This window comes from Mustela nigripes, chromosome 16 (genome assembly GCF_022355385.1).
Source record: "Mustela nigripes isolate SB6536 chromosome 16, MUSNIG.SB6536, whole genome shotgun sequence".
Taxonomy (NCBI): domain Eukaryota; kingdom Metazoa; phylum Chordata; class Mammalia; order Carnivora; family Mustelidae; genus Mustela; species Mustela nigripes.
In genome coordinates this window covers 51,691,362-51,716,389 of record NC_081572.1, presented here as the reverse complement: position 1 = coordinate 51,716,389, position 25,028 = coordinate 51,691,362, and the positions used below count along the sequence as shown (strand labels likewise).

The window sequence follows — 25,028 nt, the reverse complement described above, 5'->3', positions numbered from 1 at the left end:
TGGGATCATGACCTGAACGGAGGGCAGAGGCTTTAACCCACTGAGCCACCCAGGCGCCCCTCATAGATAAGTTTTTCTACTTTTTTCTAGTGTATGGGTAGTACTTCCTGTTTCTCTGCATGCCTCATATTTTTTTTGTTGAAAACTAGATATTTTAGATAATTTATTGTAGATGAGATATTTTAGATAATATATTGTCCCTACTCAGGAGTTTGTTACTGTTTAATTATAGGCACATCTCAGAAATACAATGTGTTCAGTTCCAGACCACCACAATAAAACAAATGTCACAGTAAAGCAAGTCAAATGCTTTTTCTTTGTTTCACTGTGCATATAAAAACTGTGTTTACCCTGTACTGTAGTCTACTAAGTGTGTGACGACATCATGTTTGAAAAACCTAATGTATATACTTTAATTTAAAATACTTGTTTTCTGGGTGTAGTGCATAAACAATGAATTCTGGAACACTGAAATTTAGAAAATAAATAGAAATTCTTTTAAAAAATTAAAAAAAAATACCTGGTTGCTAAAACATGTTATCATCTGAGGTTTCAGCAAGTCATAAGCACTGGTCACAGATCACCATAAAAAAATATAATTGTGAAAAAGATTGAAATTTTGCTAAAATTACCAAAATGTGACACAAAGATGCAAAGTGAGCAAATACTATTGGAAAAAATGGCGCCAATAGACTTGGTCAATGCTCTATGCCACAAAGCTTCAGTTTTTAAAAAATACAAGATCTGCACAATAAAACGAGGTATGCTTGTATTTGGTAACTAACTAGATCTTTTTTTTTTTTTTTTTTTTTTTTTTTTGGCTTGTTTGGAGATTCTAGCAGAGGAGCACAGCTACTCGTATACCCTTGACGGAAGAACGGTCCTCTCCTCTATCAGGGAAGGTCACCCTCTTTGACCAAGCACGCAGCTTCAGGAGGGACGCACGTGGAGCGGTGAGAGAGAAAGGGGACACCCGCATAGCCAGCCAGATCGGCCAAATCAACCCTGGCGATCAATGGGGTGACAGATATCGCAGCCAGATCGCCCTCACGTCCATAACTAGATCATTTTAGTGAGGCGTCTGTCTTTCCTCCCAGCAGTGCTCAGCCTCCGATGTTGTTCCTCAGAGAGGCACCGCTTTGGAACCCTCACTCTCATCCTGGGATGACAGGGATTCAGCAGGCTTTTCTTACTCTCTTTCCCAGATCATGTCACACTGTTAGACCCCATTAATTTATTGCTGGTTTCTCTATTGTTTTCAATAATGCCCTGAGTCATAAATTGATCTACCGATTAATCCAGTCGCATTCCAACTCTTTGGAAGGAACAGTTTCTGAAGCCAGGGTGTGATTTTTTTGTTCTGATCCCAGAGGGTTCCTCCTACCCAGACTATTCCCTTGTTCTCTCCTGCAAACCAGGCGGCCAGCATTTTAGCCTGTATCTTGAATCTCCTCCCAACTGCCTTCCCTCAGCACTTCCACCATCCTTGTGGCCTGAACTTCACTCTCTGGAGTAGGTGTGGTTTGCTCCTGGGAAAGAGAGGAGAAACTATCTTTTTGTGGATGTTTCTCCACCCAGGCAAAAATTTCTGAGCCAGGGCTCAGTGAGGAGGGTGTAGGTACACAGCAAAATATGATGCATAATTCTGAAAGCATGAAACCAAGCTCATTAAAAATAATGAGGTATATGCTGATGTAGAAAGATCTCCAATGTATGTTATTAAATGAAAAGAACACCATGGTAGTAGTAACTTGGTCCCTTTGGGGCACATTTTTCAAATACTTAGATGGGTGTATATATGTGGTCATTGTCTTTTTATGTGGAAGACATCATAAGCCATGTCTTATGGGTTATCTTTGGCAAGAGACTATGGGGAGGTAGGAAAGAGGTTTTCCCATGTTATTTTCCCCTCCAGATGTCTCTAGGATGTTATGATCCTAGATATGTATTACTTTTTTTTTTTTTTTTTTAATGCCAAGAGCATTTCCCAGGTGGGGACATTTGGGCCACTTTTGGTTTTCTGCTTTATTCTTATGTATATAAATTTCTAAATGTTAGGTCGATGTTATACAGGAAGGTTTGTGAAATGAAAGTGTACTTTTCAATGTATAAGCTTGTGAAGTGACACTCCTAGTTTTCCCAATCACCTATGTCTCACGTGCACCTGGTGGCCATCTTGTCACCCAACCCTGTCTATGCAAGTCACAAGCAGAGTTAGCCCATCACTACTGAAAACGAAGAAAGGGGGAAGCCCTCCTGTCAGAGCTGTCCAAAGACCCAAGAGCATGAGGTTCCTGAAGGTGGGTTCATTCATACCCTTGCTCCTCAAAGTGTGGTCCGTGGAATGGCAGCATCAGCGTCACTTTAGGCACAAATCAGAAATGAAGAACCTCAGTCCCCATCCCAGACCTATGGAACCAGATCTGCATTTGGAGGATTCCCAGGTGATTCATAACCACAGTGAAGTCTAAAAAACATTTCACAGGCTCCTGGTTTATCATCCCCCACTATGCACTGGGATCACCTGCAGGGTCCTTTAAATCTGTTGAGGCGGGGTGGGTCCCAGGACAGACAGAAAGAATCCACATCTCTGGGGTAGCCCTTGCATGGGAGACTCTAATGTGGGGGCCTGGGATTTCGAATTCCCCGGAACAATCAATATCTCTTTTCAATACACCTCGAACATCGCATCTGTCATAATCACTGATTTACAGAGGGTTTTCTGTCTACTGCTCACTACACTAATAAGCACTTTATATTTTCCGTCGCTTTTTAATCTCTACAATCCCATAAATTGGGCATTGGCATGTCCATCTTATAGATGAGAAAATGAAATCTTAGAGTTGGTCTGACCCCAGTCTTCTGCAGCTGGTAAGGGAGAGAGGGCAGGTTCAAATCCAAGGAGCCTAATCAGTTTGTCCTTCATTATGATATAGTTGTGTGCCTGTGCCTCTCACAAAAATATTACCCTTTGTGATCCTAGGGGCCCCTGGGTGGCTCAGTTAGTTAAGCATCTGACTCTTGGTTTAAGCTCTGGGTCCTGGGATCCAAGCCAGTGTTGGGCTCCATGCTCAGCATGGAATCTGCTTGAGATTCTCTGTCTCTCCCTCTGTCCCTCTCTCCACTCATGCTCTTTCTCTCTAAAATAAATAAATTATATCTTTAAAAAAATATATGTGATCATTTCCTGACCTCTGGTGCCTAGTTCAGTGTCGGTGCTTAATGAGTATCAGAGCAACGCCGAGTGGATCGTAAGCTTGATGTTTTGCACGTGTGCGATATAACATCGATGGGTAAAAATATCCACAGGTGAGACACAGCCCAGAACCCCAGAGCTAGATGACATGGTCAGCCCGTGCCCTCCCTCAGGACCCCATCAGGAACTTAGTTGATGCCTACTAATGTTTTGTTTTGTTTTTTTTAAAGATTTTATTTATTTATTTGACAGAGCGAGATCATAAGTAGGTAGAGAGGCAGGCAGAGAGAGAAGAGGAGGAAGCAGGCTCCCCGCCGAGCAGAGAGCCCGATGCGGGACTCGATCCCAGGACCCTGAGATCATGACCTGAGCCGAAGGCAGAGGCCCAACCCACTGAGCCACCCAGGCGCCCAATGCCTACTAATGTTTTATCTGGAAGTCTGGCCTCCAGTCATCATCCGGTGATTCCTTCATCTGACCTCCCCCTTCTTTTAGAGGATAGGGGTGTGCACAGCCCATGCCAACATTTCCCATATGTTAGGTGAATGCATGACATGCTTCCACAGTCCCCTGTGCAGTTCATCAGAGAAGAGAGCGCGGGAGAGAGGGTTGAGTTAATGAACACTCAAGTCCCTTCCAGCCCATTTACAGTTTGTTTCAGCTGCGATTCCTCGTCCTCCCCAAAGAGCAGACATCTGCACAGGCTTACAGAAGGCACGATGTGCTCCCTGTCACCTGCAAGAAAGCCAAAAGCCAACCTAGACCATGAGCCCAATCTTGGTTTCCGCCAAAGCATCTCTTTCCTCCACTCTGAAAGGCAACCCCCACCCCCAAGCCAAGGTCCAAAAAAAACTCCAAGAGAGATCAGTGAGTTACTCTGATGTTTATTTTAATGCATCTTAGTCCACACAGTTGGTATAAAATCAGAAAAAAAGCACAGGCAAAAAAAAAAAGGTCTGGAGTCTTAGCATCAGAAGGGCACCATATTTACATCTATAGTTGGTGGCCAGTACAAGTCATTGCCAGACAGTCCTTGGAGGCAGAGAACAGTCTAGACCCAGCTGAGCCCTGGAAATGCACAGTCCCGGGCGGGGTGGGGGTGGAGGAGGGTCTAGAGCTTGTCCCAATGCTCCGACCGTAAGAAGAATGTGGGAGCGATAAAGGCTGTGTTTATTATTTATCTATTATTGGAATAACTGCAGCCTAGCTAGGTACAAAAGCAGTTATAAACCATTTATATTACAGAGAATTATTTATTCAGGTCTCCATTCTACTTTATGTTGTAAAACCGTTAATTGAATTTCCAGTGAGTGGTTTAGATGATTAGTGATACTAAGGAATGGTAGATATATAGCACCATTTCATGGGTTTCTTGTCACCGATTTCTCATCTCGATATGTGACCGAGACACCCACCGTCAAGGGCAAGCGTTCCGAGGCCACAAGCTGTGTTTTTGCCAAGGGCTCCAGTTTGGGGGTTTCCCGCACGTGAGCGTGAGGCTTCGCACGGGGTTGTGCGCAGCGCCCGTCTCTGTGGGAGAAGCACGGGGCCACCCACAATTTAAGGGTTTTGGCCATTCAGGGTTTCTACCCACACTTTGGTTTTCTCAATGAGGTGGAGCGGAAGGGAGGTATCTTCTTTCTGATAAAAGGGAAGGGGCAAGACGGAGTTATTTCATGACTGGGCAAAACAAAAAGAACGAAAAACAGAGAACGGAAAATACTGAGCTCGATTACACGGTTAGGATGTCAAGTTCCTTAGCTACTTCTTTAAGATTCAACACAAGGCTGATGGTCAACATAAAAAGCAAACAATACTATGTACATATATGTAAAAAGTGTTATAAATAGGTTTTATAAACCATAGATATTATATACATCTTCAGTCAACACTAACCCCCCCCCCTTTCAACTGCTTTCTTTTTTGTTTGGTTTGGGTTTGGGTTTTTTGGCTATCTCTTTTTTTTTTTTTTTTTTTTTTCTGGTTTCTGGTTTCCTTCCTCCCTTCCCCTAGGTATGCTCAGTGCCTCAGACCAGCTGTCTGGGCGCCTCATTCGCGTTTCCGCAAAATCACGTATATGACGCCGCTGAGAAGGGCCAGGGGGAAGGCCACCCAGGCCAGGATGTAGGCAAAGCCATAGGAGTACTCCGAGTTGAAATGCCATTCCGGGTGCCTCACCGTGTAGATGGAGGCCGCGCTCATTACGCACAGACCTGGGGAAAGATAGAGGCAAGTGCGGTGAGGGAGAGGTCACGGCGAGGGGTCCCCGGTCCAACACCCCCAGTGCGGATCCCACACTGGGGGTGTACCTGCCCACACCACTACCTGCTCTTGACTCACACACACTCACAGACACTCACACACACACAAACACACACACACACACACCAGATTGCCCAGTTGTTGGCTGACAACACAGAGAGAGAAGCATATCTGATTCGGGAAGGAACCCACTGCCAGGTTGAGAGGAGGAGTTCAAAGATCTAGAAACACAAAAAGTAATCTGTTCTCTGGTTCCGATCTATGTTGACCTAGACCAGCATCTCCACGGTCCCTTGTCATTTTTTCTGCCCCGTCTCTGTTCCTTTAACTGTCACCAATTCCTAGTCGACAGCAAGAATTTGGGTTGTAGGATAAACCTGCCTAGCTCTTTCCAAGGAAGGCTGGGAAGTCGGCTCCCAGGGTGGGAGCCCTCAGGACCCTGTGAACTGCTCTGCAAGTGGGCCGTGATGCCATCTGAACCAGAAAAGTGAAATGACACTCTGCCACCTGAGTGGCGTGAGGGCCAGAGCACGGGGCTCCAGGCAGAACACAGGGCCCCTTAGCAGGACTGCATTGTATCAGATCGAGTGATCAATGCCTATGGGCATCGCTAGGCTTACAAAGGAATATAGAGGAACAAGAGGAGGACGAGGAAGGACAGGATATGACCAGGAGGCAGAGAGAGGAGGAAACTATCGTTGTGCTTGGTCCCTTCCAACAGTTCCTGGTGCCTCAAGGTTGGGTCTGAACCCCAAAGAGGAGAGGAAGGTTATTGAATACACAGATAAATCAGGAGAACTTTCCCCTGCCTACGTCTGCACCCTTCTGGTGTGGGAAGGACAAGAAAAAGCTCTACCTAGGAGCTCTTGAAGCAGGCCAATTCAAGAGTGATGGTCTATGCCCACAGTGGCAGTCTGCATCCCCCTGAAGGGAGGGAGTCTGGTGATGCCAGCACCCCAGCCCGGAGCTGCACAAAGCCTGCCCTGTTCCCTCTGTTCCCTCCTGAAAACATGGTCTGTGAGAGGCTCTGAGTGGCTTTATTATAAATCCAGCATGCTCTGCGGGATTCCTGTGGTTCCAAAGCTCCCAGTGCCCCAGACCACCTACATCTAACCTCACTGCTATTCAGGCTGCTGTTCCAAGGGACACTGCAACTTTGTTTCAACAAAGTGCATAAGTGGGACTATGTTACATTCACCACCCTGATAAGACTGTCCTTCTCCAAGTCAGAGGAGAAAACTCCCACTCCGCTGGCCCCCGCTAAGAAAGCCACACAATGGTCCTGGAACTACAGTGGGATGCGATCCAGGATCCACTACCTACAGAAAGTTCCAGAGACAGCCAAGATGCCTGCTTGGTGGGGGGGCGGGGGGGGGCGGGGACCAGAGCAGGCAAACTGTCATTCGGGGAAGACAGCCGTTTTGATCTGTCAGGAACACGCTTTATTTGCCCTGAGGCCCGTGATACCCAATTCCCATCCCCCATGGCCCCCAAGGTCACCTCAGCCAAGTACAGATTCGCATCTTTAAGAAAGATTGTGGTTGTCTCTTGGGAGAATGTTGTCCAGACAACATTCGAGAGTTTCTCCCTATCAGGGCGGCTGGACCTACCTAACGAGGGCAGGGCTGTGCAAAGAGAAATGTGACCGAGGGAACAGAGTGTGAGAAGGCCAGGCCGATGCCTGTCACGCTGGCCAGGCTTCCAAATGGGCCATGCGCCTAACTAGCCGCCTCCTGAAAAAAGGCCACGAGAGCTGTGCAGACCAGCCGTGCCTGGATTTCACTGGGAAGGAGTGAGCATTCCATCTGTGACCAAGAGGGACCGAGGGAGGCAGGATTCACAAGCATAGCGACTAAGCAGATGGCCTAGTTTACATGAAATTTGCCTGAGGAACATCTCAGAGGCAGAGGAATTTGCACTTTGCCAGGATTTGCAGTGAGCTGAGCTAACTCACAAAGCCGTGCTTTGTAATTACTGTCGTCAGGAGACTGATGTTTTAGGGGATATGTTATTACAAGGCTGTCTGTCTGTACAGCCCTGGGATATAGGGTAGTTGATGCCACACGACAGTCCCGAAACATTCGTCCCGGTAAGTGGGTGGTAACTGGCTTCCTCACCCACCGGTAGGTGGGGGCGTGGCGATGAAGGTCCCCCACGGGAAAGGTTGCTGTCACATCAGCAAGCTTTGTGCCTTCCTTCCCCACGGACAAGCCATCTGTGCTCTGGGAGTGACAGGGACCTCCTGATAGGCACCTGAGTCCTGAAGGGCAGTCAGCTATCAGTGGGGGCCACTAACCCTGTCCAGACAACATTCGCGAGTTTCTCCCTACCAGGGTGGCTGGCTCTGGAACCAGCTCCCTAAAGCCCCCTTGAAGAGGAGGCCTCAAGTCGCCTTCACAGCAACAGCAACCACGGGTGAGCAATCAGAGCCCCACACCTTCAGACGGGAGCAACCAAGGGGCCAAAGACAAAGCAAGAAATGGCAGGAGGTCTCGAAACTTCCTTATTTCCATTGTGTTTGGCTCTGAACACATGTATTGAGCACCTACTGTGTGCAGGCACTGTTCTGGCTACTGAGGGCACCACGATGGATAAGACATGGCCCCTAGTTTCAGGGGGGACTGTCATTCAGGAGCAGACATGCCCGCAGAAACTTCCAATATGGCCTGACATGATTTCAAGAGAGGGAGAGAGAAATGCATCAGATGATGTCCTGAGAGGATGGACAGGCACAGAGTCCAAACTGGGGGGCCCAGGGAAGCCTGATGGGGGGAGACGGTGCTTGACCCGAGTCTAGAGGGTGTGGAAGAGTTAGGCAGGGGAAGCAGGTCCTGACAAGAATCCCCCAGGACACAGAGAGGGCAGCGTGAGGGGCGGCGGGAGAGCCCTGAGTGGCACATTGAGGAAGTTGTGGTGGGAAGACCGTCCTCAGCCGGGGGGGAAGCATGATCTGCGGTGGGTTTCAGAAAGGTCACTCTGGGAGAAGTGTGGGAAAGGGATTTCGGGGTGGCAATGAGAGGGGACGGGAAGGCGCCCAAGTTGGCTTTTGCACAATGGCTGTGGTGTCAGTCAGGATAAGAAGAGAACAGAAATGGACACAACTTCCACACAGGAATGGACTGGATCTGGGTTAAGGGAGACAGGGGACCCAGCCTGGCATGGCCCCCTGATGAGCTAACTTAGCTCACTGGGAAAACAGGGATGTCTGAAGGGCTACAGGCTAATGGCTGGGAGGAACAAGCCATCAACAGAATCGAAAGGAGCAGAGGAACTCAGGGAGTTAGATCAGTGACCTCCGCAGAAGCCGGAGGGAACCTGGCTAGAGAGTAAACGGGGGGTACGAGGAGCCTCGTGGCGCTGGTTGGAAGAGTGAGCGCCTTCGAGTTCTGCCCCCCCCCCCCCCTCCCCCGGTCTGAGGGTCTTGAGGTAGGGCAGGAAGAGGCTGGGAGCTCCCTTCCTCTGAAAGTGCTGGGCTCTCTGTCTGTCAACGCGGAACCTTCTCTGCCCTGCTGGCCCAGCTTCCGATTTCAGCATCCAAGCGACTCTCACCACCTCGAGAGCTGCCGACCGCATTCCCGGATTCCGACCTGGGCACCGCGAATGCAACGTCTAGAACGGTTCACCCCGATGGGGGCGGTTCCTAAACGTGACATCTGGCTGCTGCTGCCCTTGACCCCTTTGGAATAGGGAGCGCCCTGTGCTGTTCTATTCATCCCCCAAAGTCTTTCGTTCTAAAGCCCTACATCTGTATCCGTCTGTTTGACAGAAGAAACAGAGCAAACAGAACCACTCACTCAGGGGGTCTCCTTTTACCGTCTTCTCTGTTCTTCACGCTAATCACAATATATAGTAACAACACATGTGACCCGCGTTTGATTCTGCCAGTTGGAGAACAATTGCCAGACGGAGTACAATTATCCAGTCATCCAACAAGCGGCTTATTCAGGGCTTTCTATGTGGCGTGCCCGGAGCCCGGTGCTGGGTCCCGAGTCGTTAAATAGAAATCCAAACAGGGGCTCTGTCTTTCAGGTCTGTATCTCTGTGAATTTCCTGATGCTTTCTCATGGAGCGTAACCCAGCCCAGCAGGCCTGGGGTCAGGGTCAGCACTGCCTGAGAACATGGGTACTGGTTCTGAAGACAAAAAAGACTGCAAAATCCAGAGAGAGGACAGGAATGGCTCTTCTCTAAGAAGGCGGTTTACAAGAATTGATGGTCCAGGAATGGGATGCGTGGTGGGCAGAGAAATTCCTAGAAGACCTTACAGTGAGATTAGGGATGGTATGATGGCCACACCAACAGTTCCCAACCCTGGATGAACATCAGAGCCACCCAGGGCACAGTCCCACCCAAGACCTCTCCAGGGATGAAGCCTGAGAGCTGGTGTGTTTGTCAAAGCTCTTTTTAAAAAGGTGATTCTTTAAAAAAAAAGAGTTACTATTTATTTATTTGAGAGAAAGAGGGAAGGAGATAGCGTGTGTGCATGAGCAGGGGGAGGGACAAAGGAAAAGGGAGAGGAAGAAAATCTCAAGCAGACTCCCCGCTGAGCACAGAGCCTGACACGAGGCTCCATCCCACGACCCTGAGGTCAGGACCTGAGCTGGAACCACGAGTCAGATGCTCAACGAACTGAGCCACCCAGGTGACACCCCTAAAAAGAGGATGCTGATGCACAGCTAAGATGGAAAAACAATGAGCTAGATGGAGCCTCTTGACCCGTCTCCAGGAAGCAGCCAACCCAAGAAGTATGTAATCAAGTGTGAGACTTGTGGCTTTTTATGAAAAGCAGAAGGCGATGAGGCAGCAAAGCAGGCGGACGGATAAGCACCCACAGAGGTATAATCTAGAGCAAGCAGAGACGGCTCCTAAAGCTACAGTCAGTCCCGACAGCCCCCCACACCTTATACCTGCCTTTCCCACACGCTCAGGTGTGATCTATGAAGACCACAGCTGGGCCCTCCAAAGGGATGCTAGGCAGGGGCAGAGCAGCCCAAAACAGCCGCCTGGGAGGGACCAGTGGCTTCCACTTAAAATACTTCAGTGCAGGGTGCCCGGGTGCCTCTGCTGGCTAAGCATCTGCCTTTGGCTCAGGTCATGATCCAGAGTCCTGGGATTGAGCCCCGAGTCAGGCTCCCTACTCAGTGGGGAGTCTGCTTGTGTGTGCTCTCTCTCTCTCAAATAAAAATCTTTTAAAAATATAATAAAAAATAAAATAAAATGCTTTGGTGCTTTGAAGAAGTATGGAAATCTCTAAGGGAAGACCCTTTCTCTTTTAGTCCTCCACTTGAGTGGCAAGACCCTTCAGAGCAAGATCAAATGCAACTTTCTGGAGAGCCTGGGGTTACCAGAGGATCCTTTCAGCTCACGTGAACTGGCACTCACAGTTAGGAACAGAACATTCTTCAGGCTTATAAATTATGACCACTCCTGTGGCTCGACACAGCTAATTCAAGACAACTTCCTATTTGAATAGGGGCTGCCAGGCTGCCAAACTGATAAACTGAAAATTGGGTCCCATGAGAGATAAGAAGCTACATTCAAAGGGGAAAAATGAAGAACAAATCATGTGCTTTTAGATTTTTTTTTTAAAGCAGAATTCTAACGGGCTTACACTGAGTTCAGAGGAGAGCCAGAACAGGACGGGTTAGCAAATCCATGCTGAAGAAGCAGAGTTTCTGCCTTGGGTGTTGGGTGCTGTGGCAGTTTTGGTGGATTCAGCATCTCTAATGAGAAGGAAGTTCCTAACTAAATATAGAGTTCTTGTGGAATGAGGGGAAGTGGAGGCATATGTTGTTCTTGCGTGAGCTGAATGACCCTGGCGGCTCATGATCCTCTCCTGGTTTCAATTTATCAGTAAAGTAACACATTTGATAAAAGTTCTGTTTCCTAAATCTGGATTGTTTTATCTTGAGGACACATCCATTGATGCAAAAGTATGATCATCATTTGATTTGATATCGAACTGTAAATAACAAGCCAAAAAAGAAATCCCAGAATATTTTCTAGTTTTGTGTATTATTTCTGGAAGCAGAGTGACTAATGATAGCTCTGCTTCTTACATACCTAGGAATGATATCTTACTCCATGATCTGTGAGTTACCAAAATTGGCAACACTCCAGGAGCCTTCCTTGGTATAATAAAACTATGCAAGTAGCAAAGCACTCTTCGGTTTTGAAATCCTCAAATGGTACATACTGAAATGCTGTATTTAAGGATTTAATGAGAAGGAGCTGTCCAGTCTAATTCCTTCTGCTGGGAAAGGGTAAACTCTCCAGCTTCTAGAAAAAGGTCATCAGCATTCAGCTTCAGGCTGTGCCTTACCATATAGCTATGTGTAAGCCATTGTATCCACATATCCATCCATCCATCCATCCATCCATCCAGGACATGTAGGCTGTTACAACCTTCCAATGATGCTTCCAGGGAAAGGATGGTGATTCAGCACCATGGACATTCCAACAACCAACTAAGAGATAGCATAGCCCTTTGCCTACTCAGCCAGATACTAGAACATCCCATAGGACATGGATGTATTCTGGTATATATGGAGTTTATGACTTATTAGCATGGACTCTAGGAGCCACCACCCCATCTGCCCCTACTTCTCTCCAGTGTTTGCTGACTCAGTCAACTGGGAGTCAACAGGCAGAAAGATAAAGAGTCAATGGAAAAAGACACTGCTCAGGATATAGAGACCAAGTTGGAAGACATCACCCTGTATAACAGGAGCTTCTCAGACTCTTCATACTGTACATATGGATAACCTGTCCAGTGGGGGGACATGAAGGCAATTTAAGGAAGAGACAAAGGAAACCTCTCATGTGTCATCATGGCCCCATGTTGGAAATGATGGCACATTACACGGAGGTGTCAAAATGAAGACACCTGAGGATGACAACAGTAAATCAAAGCCCACCAGAACCCTGGAGGGGGAATAAAGGAGAGTAAGAAACACAGCTTAGAGGAAGGACACAAGAGCTCAGCAGCACATCGAGACCACTTTCCACGCCGAAGCAAGGACAGCTCCTTGGGGGATAACATGTACGGGGCTACACCCTCAAGACTGGCCTTGGCTCTACTCATATTCTTGGCATTCGCCTCTGGTTCTGGGTCCAGAGTATAGTTTCATTCCTGGTGACAGGTCTGGCTGGGTTAGGGACCTTCCCACCAGAGCCCCTAAGTCTTATTTCCTATGGATCTCGTTCCATGGCATAGGGGAGAGTTCCCAAACTCTAAGGTGTAGGTACATACACACACACACACACACACACACACACACATCTGTATTTCACATAAACCATCCAAGGTTTATGTAAAAGACTCACAAACATCTGTCCTTCCGGGGCCATGTCCCTCTACGGACTCATCATTCCCCAGCCTTGCACAGGCAGTCTCCAAATGAACTGGATATCATCTCCAACTTACCAGCAAGGATCTGGAAGACTCCAGTGATGTAAAACCGGCCCCCTTTGGTGAGGGTGAAGAGCTGGCAGAAGAACAGGAACAGGGACAGGACACTGAAGATGATGGACAGGATCATGGTGGCCTGGACAGACTGCAGCCATTCTGGGAGGGGAGAGACATCAGGTTAAGAAAAGCCAGCCAGGACCAGGGGAGAAGCTGTGCCATGAGGAACATGGCACCTGGTGCACCATGACCCCTGAAAACCACAGTCCTCCCAGGTGACAGAAGCCTTTTTTCTATGAGCAGAACTCAAACCATTCACTTGTATAATAAGGGCTGCAGGAAAACAGCTCTAATCCCACTACTAGGAGTTAAACTCAAGTTAAAATATATTGAACTCCTTCCCAGTCTTTTTGCCAAATGAGTTACTCCCATATAAGTACGCAGGTTGAAGAGGGTCCGAGCCCCGCCCACTGCCTTCTCTCTTCTTGCCCTCAAGGGGTTTTCAAAGGCTTGCTTCTTGGATCCCCTATATTCCAAGAATAATTTAAAACCACTGTTCAAAATATCAACATCCCCCCAAGGAGAGTTTGGGATCGTGAGGATGGCTGAGAAGAACAGACACTATTGATGCCAAAACCAATTTTGTAGTAAATTGGAAGAAAACGATAGTAGAGAAGAGCGTGCTATGAACATCCACTTGTTCAGCCAAGCCATGTCTTGGTCAAGCTTAACCCCAGTCGTGAGCCTCCGCTCAGAGCGGTCTGTGCTCGGTCATGCCACCAGATGGGACGCCGGGCTCTACTTCCACAGCTTCACTGAACTGCGCCCATTCCCACCCTTACCCCTCCTGCCCCAAGACTGGATCAAATCCCCAAGCTTCCTACTGAAGTTCAGGCAGGAAAGGGAATTCTGTAGCTGACCGTCTGCCGCAAGAGAATGTCATCTTGGGAGGGAGGAGAGAAGACGACACAGCCTGGGCTCAGCCCTACAGAGGGAACCTATGGCGTCCACCTAGGAGAGCCGCATTTGGCTTTGTCCACCTGTCACTCACGTCCTTTCCTCCAAGTGCCAACCATTGGGGGAAGGTGTTACTCTAAGCAAGGCGAAGCAACTGGAGAAGGAGAAGCCACAGGGTTCCAACCTCTCAGCCCAGTAACTGGGTGGTGTGTAAAAGCTTCAAGAATCACATCCATGCTTCACACAGTACTCCAAGCTATGAAATCCACATGGCTTATACTCAGTCCCAGAACACGATGAACGTCGTTTGAGTCACAAGGAAATCATGGCAGAGTTTTAAGGGCGCTGGGGGTGGTTAACTGAAGAAATGTCAGAGATCCACCAGTCCAGCCCCTTTGTACTGACAGAGATTTCCGGAGATGTTCTGAGGAGCCTAGCTGGCACGGCCAATCTGGGAGGCCCCGGATTCCAGTCTAGTATTCTTTCTACCATGACAGAACATTTGCTTCTTTTACGTTTTCAATGTCTTGGTCAATTAAGGTAAGAAAATGATGTCCCGGGTTATGAGCTATCTTGACTTCACTTTTTATATAGCTCTTAATTTAATCTGTTTGTCTTTCTCCAGCCTAGTAATTCCTCTAAGGGAGCAGTCTGCAATAAAGCTAATGTTGCCGTAATGTTATTTTTTCCAAGGTAAACCAGTTATCCAGCACTCTGGTAGGTGAGGCTGGAAACAAAGATAACATGAGACCCAAATCCAGAACGAAAACAGTGACTGAGTTTTTTTTTTACTAGGAAACATTCTTCTGGGTACACTCTCCCAGGCAGTGTGGCTGGTGCAGATGAAAACCTGGATTTCCTCCTCCAATTCTGAAACCTTTACCTGACTCTACCTCTCCTACCACTAACAACAGACCTCACATTTAGAAAAAACTCATAATCTTTGACGCTAAATCTACAGGAATAGGAATTTCCTTAGACTTAGAAATGCAACTAAAGCCTTCTTGAAACTTCTTTTACCAATAATTTGAACTTGAGTCCCAACCCCACTACAATGGAGTTATTTTGCCATAAGGTGTCAAATTATATCAGAATTAGGGGCTCAGGGAAATTTTTATTCAGTGAATATGTATTTGCTTAACACCTACTATTTTGAGGCCAGCGCTATGGTTAGTTCTGGGGATACAAGGCTGAAGAAGCTTTTCAACCATAAGTACAATAAAACACATACATGAAGACAATAAGTCGAACTACATCATCAATCACAATATATGTAAATGGGTTCAAGTCACTCGTTAGAAGATGAAGAATTTCACCTTCAATGACATAATTCCCATTGATAGTCTGATACAAGAGATACACCTTAAACAAACAACAGTCAAAAAATCAAAAGATTTTAAGAAGAGGTGCCAGGCAATAGTAATAAAAAAAAAGTAAATATAGCAATAATGGTATCAAACAACACAGAATTTAAATTGCAAAAGATGAAAAGAGCCAGAGAGGGATACTTCATAGTGAGGAAAGACCCAACTGACTATGAAGAAAAGATAGTTATAAACCTTTATGCCTATAAAATAGCATGGCTCAGGGGCACCTGGGTAGATCAGTGGGTTAAGCCTCTGCCTTCGGCTCAGGTCATGATCCCAGGGTCCTGGGATCAAACCCCGCATAGGGCTCTCTGCTCAGCGGGGAGCCTGCTTCCCCACTCTCTCTGCCTGCCTCTCTGCCTACTTGTGATCTCAATATCTCTCTCTCTCTCGCTCGCTGCTCTCTCTCTCTCTCTCTCTCTCTGTTAAATAGATAAATAATTTTTTTTTAAAAATAGCATGGCTCAGAAAAGGTATAAAGTAAAAGATAATTAGGAAATGAGAAGAAATTGACAAAGTCACAGTCATAGTGAAAGTCATTAGCATACCTCTCTCAGGATAAACAAATCAAGTAACTGAAAAAAATACAGAGCAGAGAGATTACTGGTAACAGAATTAACCATTTCAACTTAGTAGCTATACAGAAAATTTGTGTCCATATAACAAAGACCGCAAATTATTTTTTAAATGTATAAGGAACAGTCTTAAACATTATGTATTAGGTGACAAGTAAATCTCCATGAATCTCAAAGGAAGCAAAAGTGATACAGGCATAAACTGAGGCAAACAGAAAGTAGGAATGAAAAACAAATTGGTGAAAAAAAGATTGGAAATTTAAAAATAGTATTTGGACAAAGAAATCAAGATGAAAACTAAAACTTTGCTCAGCAGGGATTGGGATTGAGAGAGTAGTAAATGTCAAATCTGTGGGCAGTGGTCCAAGCCGTACTCAGTGGAAAATGCACGCCCTTGGAGCATTTACTAAAAATCACAAATACTGGCAAAGAATGAACTAAACTTTCCACTTAAGAAGTTAAAAAAGAAATAATTAAATGAAGCCAAAATGAACTGACTCATTACTGAGGAGCGCAATTGTTAATAAAATTTAAAAAGGACAAAACTACAATTAATTAAAGACTCATGTTCTTTGGTGTGGGGCTCAGAAAGGCAGACACATTTTAATAAAGCACATAAAAGAAGTGCTAAAGACATAGAGACATACTATCTTCCCAGATAGAAACACTCGAAGTCTTAAAGATGCCGCTTTCTCCCAACATAATGTACAAATTCAATGCAAACCTAAAATATATCTCAACTGGAACTTGTCAAATGCTTTAAAAACTTATCTGAGGGGCACCTGGGTGGCTCAGTCAGTTAAGGGTCTGCCTTTGGCTCAGGTCATGATCTCAGGGTCCTGGGATCGAGCCCTGCATCGGGCTCTCTGCTCGCTAGGGAGCCGGCTTCCCCTTCTCTCTCTCTGCCTGCCTCTCTGCCTACTTGTGATCTCTGTCAAGTAAATAAATACAATCTTAAAAAAAAAAAAGGAATAGCCAATAAACATATGTAATGGTGTTCAACCTCATTAATATCCAAGAAAATGCAAGGAAAATCCACAAGGAATGTGATGCCAAAGTTTATCTATCACACTGGCAAAAATCAAAAAGGTTCTTAAGGTCAACCGAGTACATGTATGAGATACCCCTGAACATTCAGATGAATGATATATAATCAACCTTCTGTGACTGGCAATTTGGCAGAATATATTTAAATTGTTAGATGCCAATAACAGGACTCCACCATTTAATCACTACACTGTGGATAAATACTTAAACATACCCCAAAGAGACATGAATAGGATTGCTCATTATACCATCACTCCCATGAGTGGCAATAAATTAGGGTCAATCCCTCCAATGGAATATTTTTGCAACCACTAGAGTCATGAGTTAGATCTCTGAGACATCGAAAGGACTAAGGTGTCCACACAACGTGATGTCATTATGGAAATACACACCAAAAAGCTTTATAAATAGGTGTGTGTGTGTGTGTGTGTGTGTGTGTGTTCACTGGAAAGAGCCAAAGCCACGCCAACTGATACCCACGGCCACCCCCAGGATCTGGAGCTAGAATGGAGGAGAGTTTGGCCTCTGCTCAAAGACCAAATCTGCACCGTCAGATTTATTTTTAATAAGGAGAATACTTTCCTGTAACATTTGAATAATTAAAACTAACTTAAAAGATCCCAAGGCAAAGCAGCACAGCAGGCCACAAGAAGGTATCCAAAATTCAAAGAACACTTGGAAAACTGGACAGGACTGGTCTTCTACCTGCCGAGAGTAAAGGGACTTCTTCCCTCGGATGCTCTCAGAGGGGGAGCTGGGGAGAGAGCCAACGGGCCCAGCAGGGAGCAGCCTCCATTCCAGCCCTGACAGGCTGGCTGAAGGTGCATAGGATTATTCAGAAGGAAGCCCACCATGTCCTGAGGAGATTCGGAAGTGCGGAGGACATTTCTCCGGATCCAGAATCCTTCATCCGGATGGGACTCGACCAGGAGAGCAGGAATCCCCACTCGGGGCATGGCAGGTGTTTGATCCTGTATGAGGACGCGCCAAGCCCGACTGCTGGGCAGCCCAGGAGATGGCTCTGCCACCCCCTTCTGCTGACCACCGGCTTCACTTCTCAGTTACCATGTGTTTGGCCTTGGATTTCTCTTCTCTGACATGACACACCAACTATCTTGCAGGGCTACCGCAATGATCAAGAGAACTGATAGGAAAGCTCTGCCCAGGGATGATATGAGCTCCCCCCCCCCCCCCCCGTTTAAAAGCTGATGTGGAGGACGAGGGCAAATAAGCATGTACGGACTGTTCCAGGGTATGGTTTCTGGGGTACCTCTGGCTGGGTCACTCTGGTAATGAAAAATGGGGACCATAATGTTCCCACAAGCTATATGACTAGGGGACCAACCAGAACTCCAAATGCATTTGCCAGTATTTGCAAATTATCTGGAAAGAGGCAGACTGTGACTCTTTTAGGCTTTGCAAGCCAAAGGTAGGGTCTCTGGGGCCATACTCAGTTTTGGCATCTTAGCACAAAATTGGTCTCAGTCACTATGTAAATGAATGGGCGGGGCCTCTCATCCAGTAACATCTGACTTACAAAATCAGGCCCTGGGCCAGACTCGGCCTGCAGGGTGTAATGGCCAACCTCTGCTGTCACAAAGCAAGTCAGATGTACGGGACGTCATTATTAAGGGTAGCGAGACAACGGATGTAAGGGACAGAGGTCTCAATGACAAAGCTGTTTTATAGGAAGCAAACTTCACATGACACCAACACTCCAAGGGGCAAATCTGAGCTCCTACCCGAGCCCCAGGGCAGGACGACGCTGTCTCTCCGACTGCAAATTTCCAATCACTCGCTGAGCCAGTAATGAGCACCCCCGGTCATCCCCCAGGCCCAGCACAGTGGCTGGCCCCAAGTGGACACCTGGGTGAATACTTGGGGAATTCCCCCTGGCAACGTTTTCATCTCCAACCTTGGTGCAGAGCCTAGGAATTAAGAGCCCTGAAACTCTCTGCAGGCGTGGTTTTAATGAGATTGCCAGGTCCAGGAGGTGCTGACAGCGCTCTGACGTGGGCCGCGGGTGCAGGCAGACCCTGCTCCCCCCGCAGATAAGGGCAAGCTTGAGTTACCCAATGATCAAAGCTCGCCTCAAGGTCAGATTCCTGCTGCCGTGGCAGCTAAGCGGTAAAGGAAGGACATCTGCCCCCACAGCTGTATTCTTAGCCCAGGGGCCTGCAGTGCAGTGGGTTATGGGCTCAGAGAGGATGAAGCACTTTGAAATGTACCGGAGCATCCGGGACCTTCCGCGTCCGTCCTTCCTTCATCGTGGGCACAGAGCCAAGTGCCCCGCCCATCCGCCTTGCCCCGCAGGGAGTCCCGCTGGGCTCTGAGCGACTCCTAAAAGCTTTCTGACTCTGTCAACAAAAGAACCGGTTTTCTTGGAAGGGAGAGGAAGGACAGGGGCGGGAGAGTCACCGCAGACATCCAGGAGGCCAGGAGAGAAGAAAGCCTCCAAGAAAGAGGCCCTCAGAGGGGATGAGTCCCAACTCCAAGAGATCGATGGGATTGCACAGGTGCATAACACTGGGCTGCTTTCAAAAGCATGTGACCAAAAATAATAATAATAATGATAATTAAAAAAAAAAAAAACACACAGGCTCAACAAGGCTTGGCTCCCCACCCTCAAACCTTCCCATTCCCCTACCATCACAGTGCCATTTTCCTTACATGGCATTCCAGGAATAGGTGACCTGCCAAGAGGCCTCCATCCTCAACAATGTGGCTTTTGCCCTTGGGCTTTGCCCACCAGCCGGAGCACATGCAGAGCCCAGCCTGGGTCCCCCACCCCGGTGGGTGGGGAGGCTTCAGTTTCATCCCCATTCAGACCAGCCAACGGCTTTGAAAGGACGTTCAGGTCTCAGGCTGGAAGCAAGCTGAGTGTAGCCTCTCAGCCCACAGAGAGCCGCCTGGAGCTCACAGAGATGAGGAAGGCCACCAGGGAGAAAAATTTTTCAACACATAGTCATGGGAGGGGGCATGTTAACCAGAGCAAAATCCAAAGAAAGAAACTGCAGGTCAAGGTGTTTCAGCTAAATCTGAATTAACCGTACTCCTGATTAACAGGCTTAGTCGTAGACACAAGGAGGAGTCTTTCAGAGCCTTAACTTGCATCTGTGGTTTGACACCAAAAAAGTCTTATTCTGCTGACTAATCCTGGGGCTTGAAAGGGGAATATAATATAGCACAGAAAGTACCTGAAAATAGGAAGCTGTTGGAGGCTTCCCTTATTTTCCGGTTGGAAAACGCTAGTAACCCGAGGATCAGGCTAGGCCGTGTTTCTCAAAGAATTGTTACGGGACCCAAGGGCTGAATAAAAAAACAAAAAGAGAGGAGATGGGTTCCACGGCCAAGTCCATTAACCTCCTTCCGTGGATGTTAATTATAACGTGTAATGAAACACAGTAAAGGGGAAAGGAATTCTTGCCATATGAGAAGCCTTCTTAACTTTAGAATTTTCGTGTTTTTCAAACTGACTCAACAGAAAACCTTTTTTTTTTTTTTTTTAAGAACAGGCCTTTTGGAAAAAAAATCTTAAAAAAAAAAAAAAAAAAAAAGAAGAGGAACAAGAAAAAGAAGAACAGGCCTCTTGGAACCACTGGGTTTGGCCAGAAAAATGGCCTTCGAGGACCAAAAGCCATTGTTTATGAACTGTATTATTCAAGAGAGCACAGAGGATGAGCGGGAATGGCTGCGTTGTTCTCGGGATCTTTGGGTTTGAAAGGCATTCCCCACATAATAATCACCAGAAGCCCCCTCTCCTTCCAATCCTGGAATTATTTTCAGAAAAGCCAAGCATCACGGTGATTAAGACTTAGAGTAGGCACAGTAACCACCGCCCCTTCCCTTCCCCTAGCACAACACCCTACTCTCCCCTGCACAGCTACTGACATCCTACCTAATTTCCAAGGCCCGTCTCAGAGGCCACCCCCACTCAGGACCTGATGTGGTAGGTGCCAACTCTAGGCCCGACCTGCATGCTCGCTCTGCTAGGCAACCCAGACACCGTCCCAGGATCTCAGGTCGTTAGAGGCAGGCCCAGGGCAAAAAAAAAAAGCAAGGAGTCCTGAGGTCTACTGCACTGGGCTTTCCACCACAATACACAGAGGTTACTGAGAGGTTGAATAATACGTTTGAAATCTGATGAATTAAACGAGCCTGCTTTCTTTAGCTTTCGAAGTCACCACAGCTAGGGAGGGAGGAGCGAGACTGGTGTGGCAAGGTAATGAGGTCCCCATTCTCCGTTCATCTACGTGGTAGTCAAACCACCACCCCAGGTTCCGAGGGGTAGGAAGCGGCTCATGCCCGCTCTCTAGAGGCAGAACGTGACATAGCTGGGATTTCTGAGGAATCTAGCCAGTCCGGGAGAAGCCACGGAAGGAAGGAGGCATCACCCAGACAAGCGGAGAGCCTCGAAGACAAAACTGGGGTCTCTGAATATTTGAAGTCAGCCTAGGGACGCTTCAGAAGTTTAAAACCAGGCAACCTGGTCAAACCCCAGTCCAGCCCATCAGGCAGGAAGGAAACCGTCGGAAATGAGCAGACCTAAGAGGGGACAGACTTGGGTCTAACAGAGACACCACTTATGACAATGACTCACGGCTCCCCTCCTGTATCACTGGCCACTCTTTCCCAGTCCCTTTGGCTAACTCCTTTCCGTACCCCGTTTAATCACTGGGATATCCCAACACTCAGCTCTAGACCCTGTGCCTTTCTTCCTGCCCTCCCCTCTCCCGCCTCACCCCCCACCCCCTACTCCTCCAGTCAGCACACTCAGCCAACACTGGCCTCTTTCCATTACCTCCTGGAATATTCTTCCTGTGGTTCTTCCCATGACCAGTCCTTCCTGTCTCCAGCCACAAAACCGGAAGGGAAGAAGCCTTCCAGAACCAGTTCCCCTGACCCTGGCGACTTTCTATGTCATCATTCTGTCTCCTTCAGAATCCTTTCCTCTCTCTGCCCCTGAGTATTTATTGTATACTCTGGGTGTCCCCCTAAAAGTCACCGTGAGCCCCACTAGAGCAGAGACTCAGTCCTTCTTGTTCAGCTCTACGGCGTCAGTTTGTGGATGCGCTCAACATATTTGAGGAATATAAATGAAAGGGACTGTGGTATTAGCTCTTTAAAAATGAAAGAGGTAGGGGCACCTGGGTGGCTCAGTGGGGTAAAGCCTCTGCCTTCAGCTCAGGTCATGATCCCAGGGTCCTGGGATCGAGCCCCACATCGGGCTCTCTGCTCAGTGGGGAGCCTGCTTCCCTTCCTCTGTGTCTGCCTGCCTCTCTGCCTACTTGTAATCTCTGTCTGCCAAATAAATAAATAAAATCTTAAAAAAAAAAAAAAAATGAAAGAGGCTCTCTTGAAAGGTAGTGAGGTCCCCGTCACTGGTAGGATGAACATGGGATGGGCGTAGCAGAAAGGTGTCTGAAGCAAGGTGCAGCGGGAAAGAGGGATGGACTTGATGACCTGCCAACATTGGGAGTCTACGTGTGTGTCCACAACAACACACCCAGGAGGCTTTGTGCCAGACATCCCTCTCTTGGGCCCTGAAAACCAACACCCACAACCTCAGCCCCATTACGGCCAATCCCTGCTCCTGAAATATAAGAGATGCTTTCTTGACTCTGCTGGATCCTGGAAATGCAATTTAAATTTCTGAAAGAGCAAAGACCGTGAGCCTCAAGGGCCGTGTGGTTCAGACCCAGATTTGAACAAGCATGCAGGGCGAACTCCTGGACGTTGGCGTCTGATGAGAAACTTCGAGGCTTGAAACATGAGCATTCTGACACCGCATCCCCTTCCTTGCCCCTCCCTTGCCTGCCAGGGCCTCGGCAACCCACAGGGGCCTGTAAAATCAAGAGCCGTTACTTGGGCAGAGATTGTGGGTTGGCCCAGAGAGCCGGGAAGATTTTAAATTGCAAAACATGAACCCATAAATGCAGAGGGTCTCCTGTGTTCTCTCCAAACTGACCAAGAGCTGAGCCACAGACAAGGAAATGGTCTGATGCCCTTGCCGAAATGAGAAGGCCACCAAATGGATGTAAAAAAGAGAGAGAGAGAGAGAAATCTGGAATCAGGGAAGACACAGACAAGTGACCACCGAGGTGGCCCTGGGTGTTCTGGGGACAGACTGGAAGAGAGCCTGGTTTTTTCCATCACACTTTTGTGTTCAGAACAAAATGAAAAGAATTCAAGAATGCATACGTTTTATGTGCCTAACACCTCCGGATGGTCAGCTCCGTTCTGAGACAAAGAAGGACTTTTTAAGTGGGGGCAGGGCATGGGGGGATGGGTTTTAGGAAAGATCATGTCTCTGCAACCAATGAAGAGCTAGCCAAGCAAAAGGCCGGCAAGGTCAGGTCTGAGCCCTTCCAGCTCCCGGAGCCCCAAGCAGCCCATAGCCCGACTCCAGAACTCTGATTCATTCTGCTACCCACCAGGTCCATGCAGATAAAACAAAGCGTTGGGAGAATGCCTGTGTGCACTGGGACCTAAAATGTACACAATATGGAGTATTCAAAACAAAAAGCATTAGTTCGGGCAACCCAAGACACATTTTGCCAAACTTTCTGGGTCAGTAGATTTTAAACTCACGCATGGCGTAAGGGCTCCAAGGAGACAGGCGCCTTCGGGACTTGGGGAGAAGGTTGGTGCATCGCCCCTGCTCCCCAGATCCCAGCCGGAGCTGCTCAGATCTCATTAATTTGAAAACCAAGGCTCTAGGAACTGGCCTCCTCTGTCTCTGGATGGATGTAGCTTATACAGACGCCACCCCCACGGGTCCTGCCTGCCTCACCCCAAGGCTCCGCTTTCTTACTCAAAACAGAAAGAAACTATTTGTTACTGGATCCTAATTTCCTACCAGGAAATAACATTTCTAGCTATTTTGAAAATTAGATGGGAAATGGATAGATCCCTATGGGATTTCGTGTGAAAGTAAAAGATCTCAATGAGAAAGATGGGCAAAGCAGCAGAGGAAAAGAAAGCAACGTTGAGTAAGAATCTCTTGTCTCGGGACAATGGCCAGACATGCATCAGTGCTTTTCTACCATGCAAAGTTTCTGATGTGTTCTGCCTTACAGATGATCTGGACTGCTGCTCCAACTTGGAAATAAATGGACCGAGATGCACGTAAAACACAGCAGGTCTAAATGGACAGTAAAAGGTAGAAATGCACCCGAATGTACCAAACTGCTTACTAGGCTCTGGAACGAGCTACAGGCCAGCATGCTATTCTACCCTTCGCCTCTGTCTTCCCGCTATCTTGTCTGCCCTCTGTCCCTCAATGCTGTCAGGCCCCTTCCTTGCCCAGAGAGCCTGTGCTGGTTGGCCCCTCTGCCTGGAACCTTCTCCAGATGTTCATACGGCTGACTCCTGGTCATCCCCAAGGGGTCACTCCTGCAAGAGGCTCCCTTCCCCACCCCAATCCCTCATGACACATTAGTCTGTTTCATTCTTTATAGTTCCCTTCCCTGCCCCAAATTATCCAAGTTTCTTGGTTGTTCATTTCACCCAGTAAAATGCAGGCTCTTGTTCACTCTGACATCCTCAGTGTCTACAGTGGTATCTGGTAGAGGACAGGCACCCACAGAGTAGCTGTACACAAAGAACAGAGGAGGGGAGAAAGGGAAAGACCTGAGATGGGAAGTTTATGATCAAGAAAGTTCCAAGATGAGAAGAAGAAATAAGCAGTGAGGTTTCACGGGAATAGATCATTCAGGTAGTTTCCTATGATATTGGGGAGAGATCTCCATCTGAGGATTAAGACCAAGGAGAGGACTCTGAAATTCTTCAAATCCAGAGTCATAGGCATGGCTTTGTATTTTTAAAATTATCACCCTGGAGTCAATGTGAAAACTTAGTTACAAAGAAACAAGCAAGGTGAAGTGTTTGGGGGCCTCCTCTGTGGCCCTGATAAGTCCTAGAAGCATGGTGACCTTCAAGGGAATAGCCAGTGGCCAGGGCAGGGGAGGCGGGCAGGGGGTAGCTATGAGGGAGCTATAAGGGTGCTATGAGGAGCAAGGAGGGAACACATCCAGGCCGGCTGCAGACACGAGCCGAGTTCACTAAAATCCTAGAAACTGGGGTGCCTGGGTGGCTCAGTGGGTTAAGCCTCTGCCTTCAGCTCAGGTCATGATCTCAGGGTCCTGGGATCGAGGCCCGCATCGGGCTCTCTGCTCAGCGGGGAGCCTGCTTCCCCCTCTCTCTCTGCCTGCCTCCC

At 47.6% G+C, this 25,028-nt stretch overlaps 1 protein-coding gene across 3 annotated transcripts in view; it reads right to left on the bottom strand.

Moving 5' to 3' along the window:
• Positions 1–4,064: 4,064 nt before the first annotated feature.
• The window catches only part of PMP22 (peripheral myelin protein 22), a 30,672-nt gene continuing 9,708 nt past the window's right edge, over positions 4,065–25,028 (bottom strand). For all 3 annotated transcript variants that reach the window (XM_059379030.1, XM_059379029.1, XM_059379031.1), the window contains exons 4-5: positions 12,883–13,023; positions 4,065–5,409 (exon numbers count right to left, since the gene is read on the bottom strand). In XM_059379030.1, the coding sequence (XP_059235013.1) occupies positions 5,246–5,409; positions 12,883–13,023 (305 nt within the window). In that variant the 3' untranslated portion in view covers positions 4,065–5,245. The remainder of the gene's footprint in view (positions 5,410–12,882; positions 13,024–25,028) is intronic.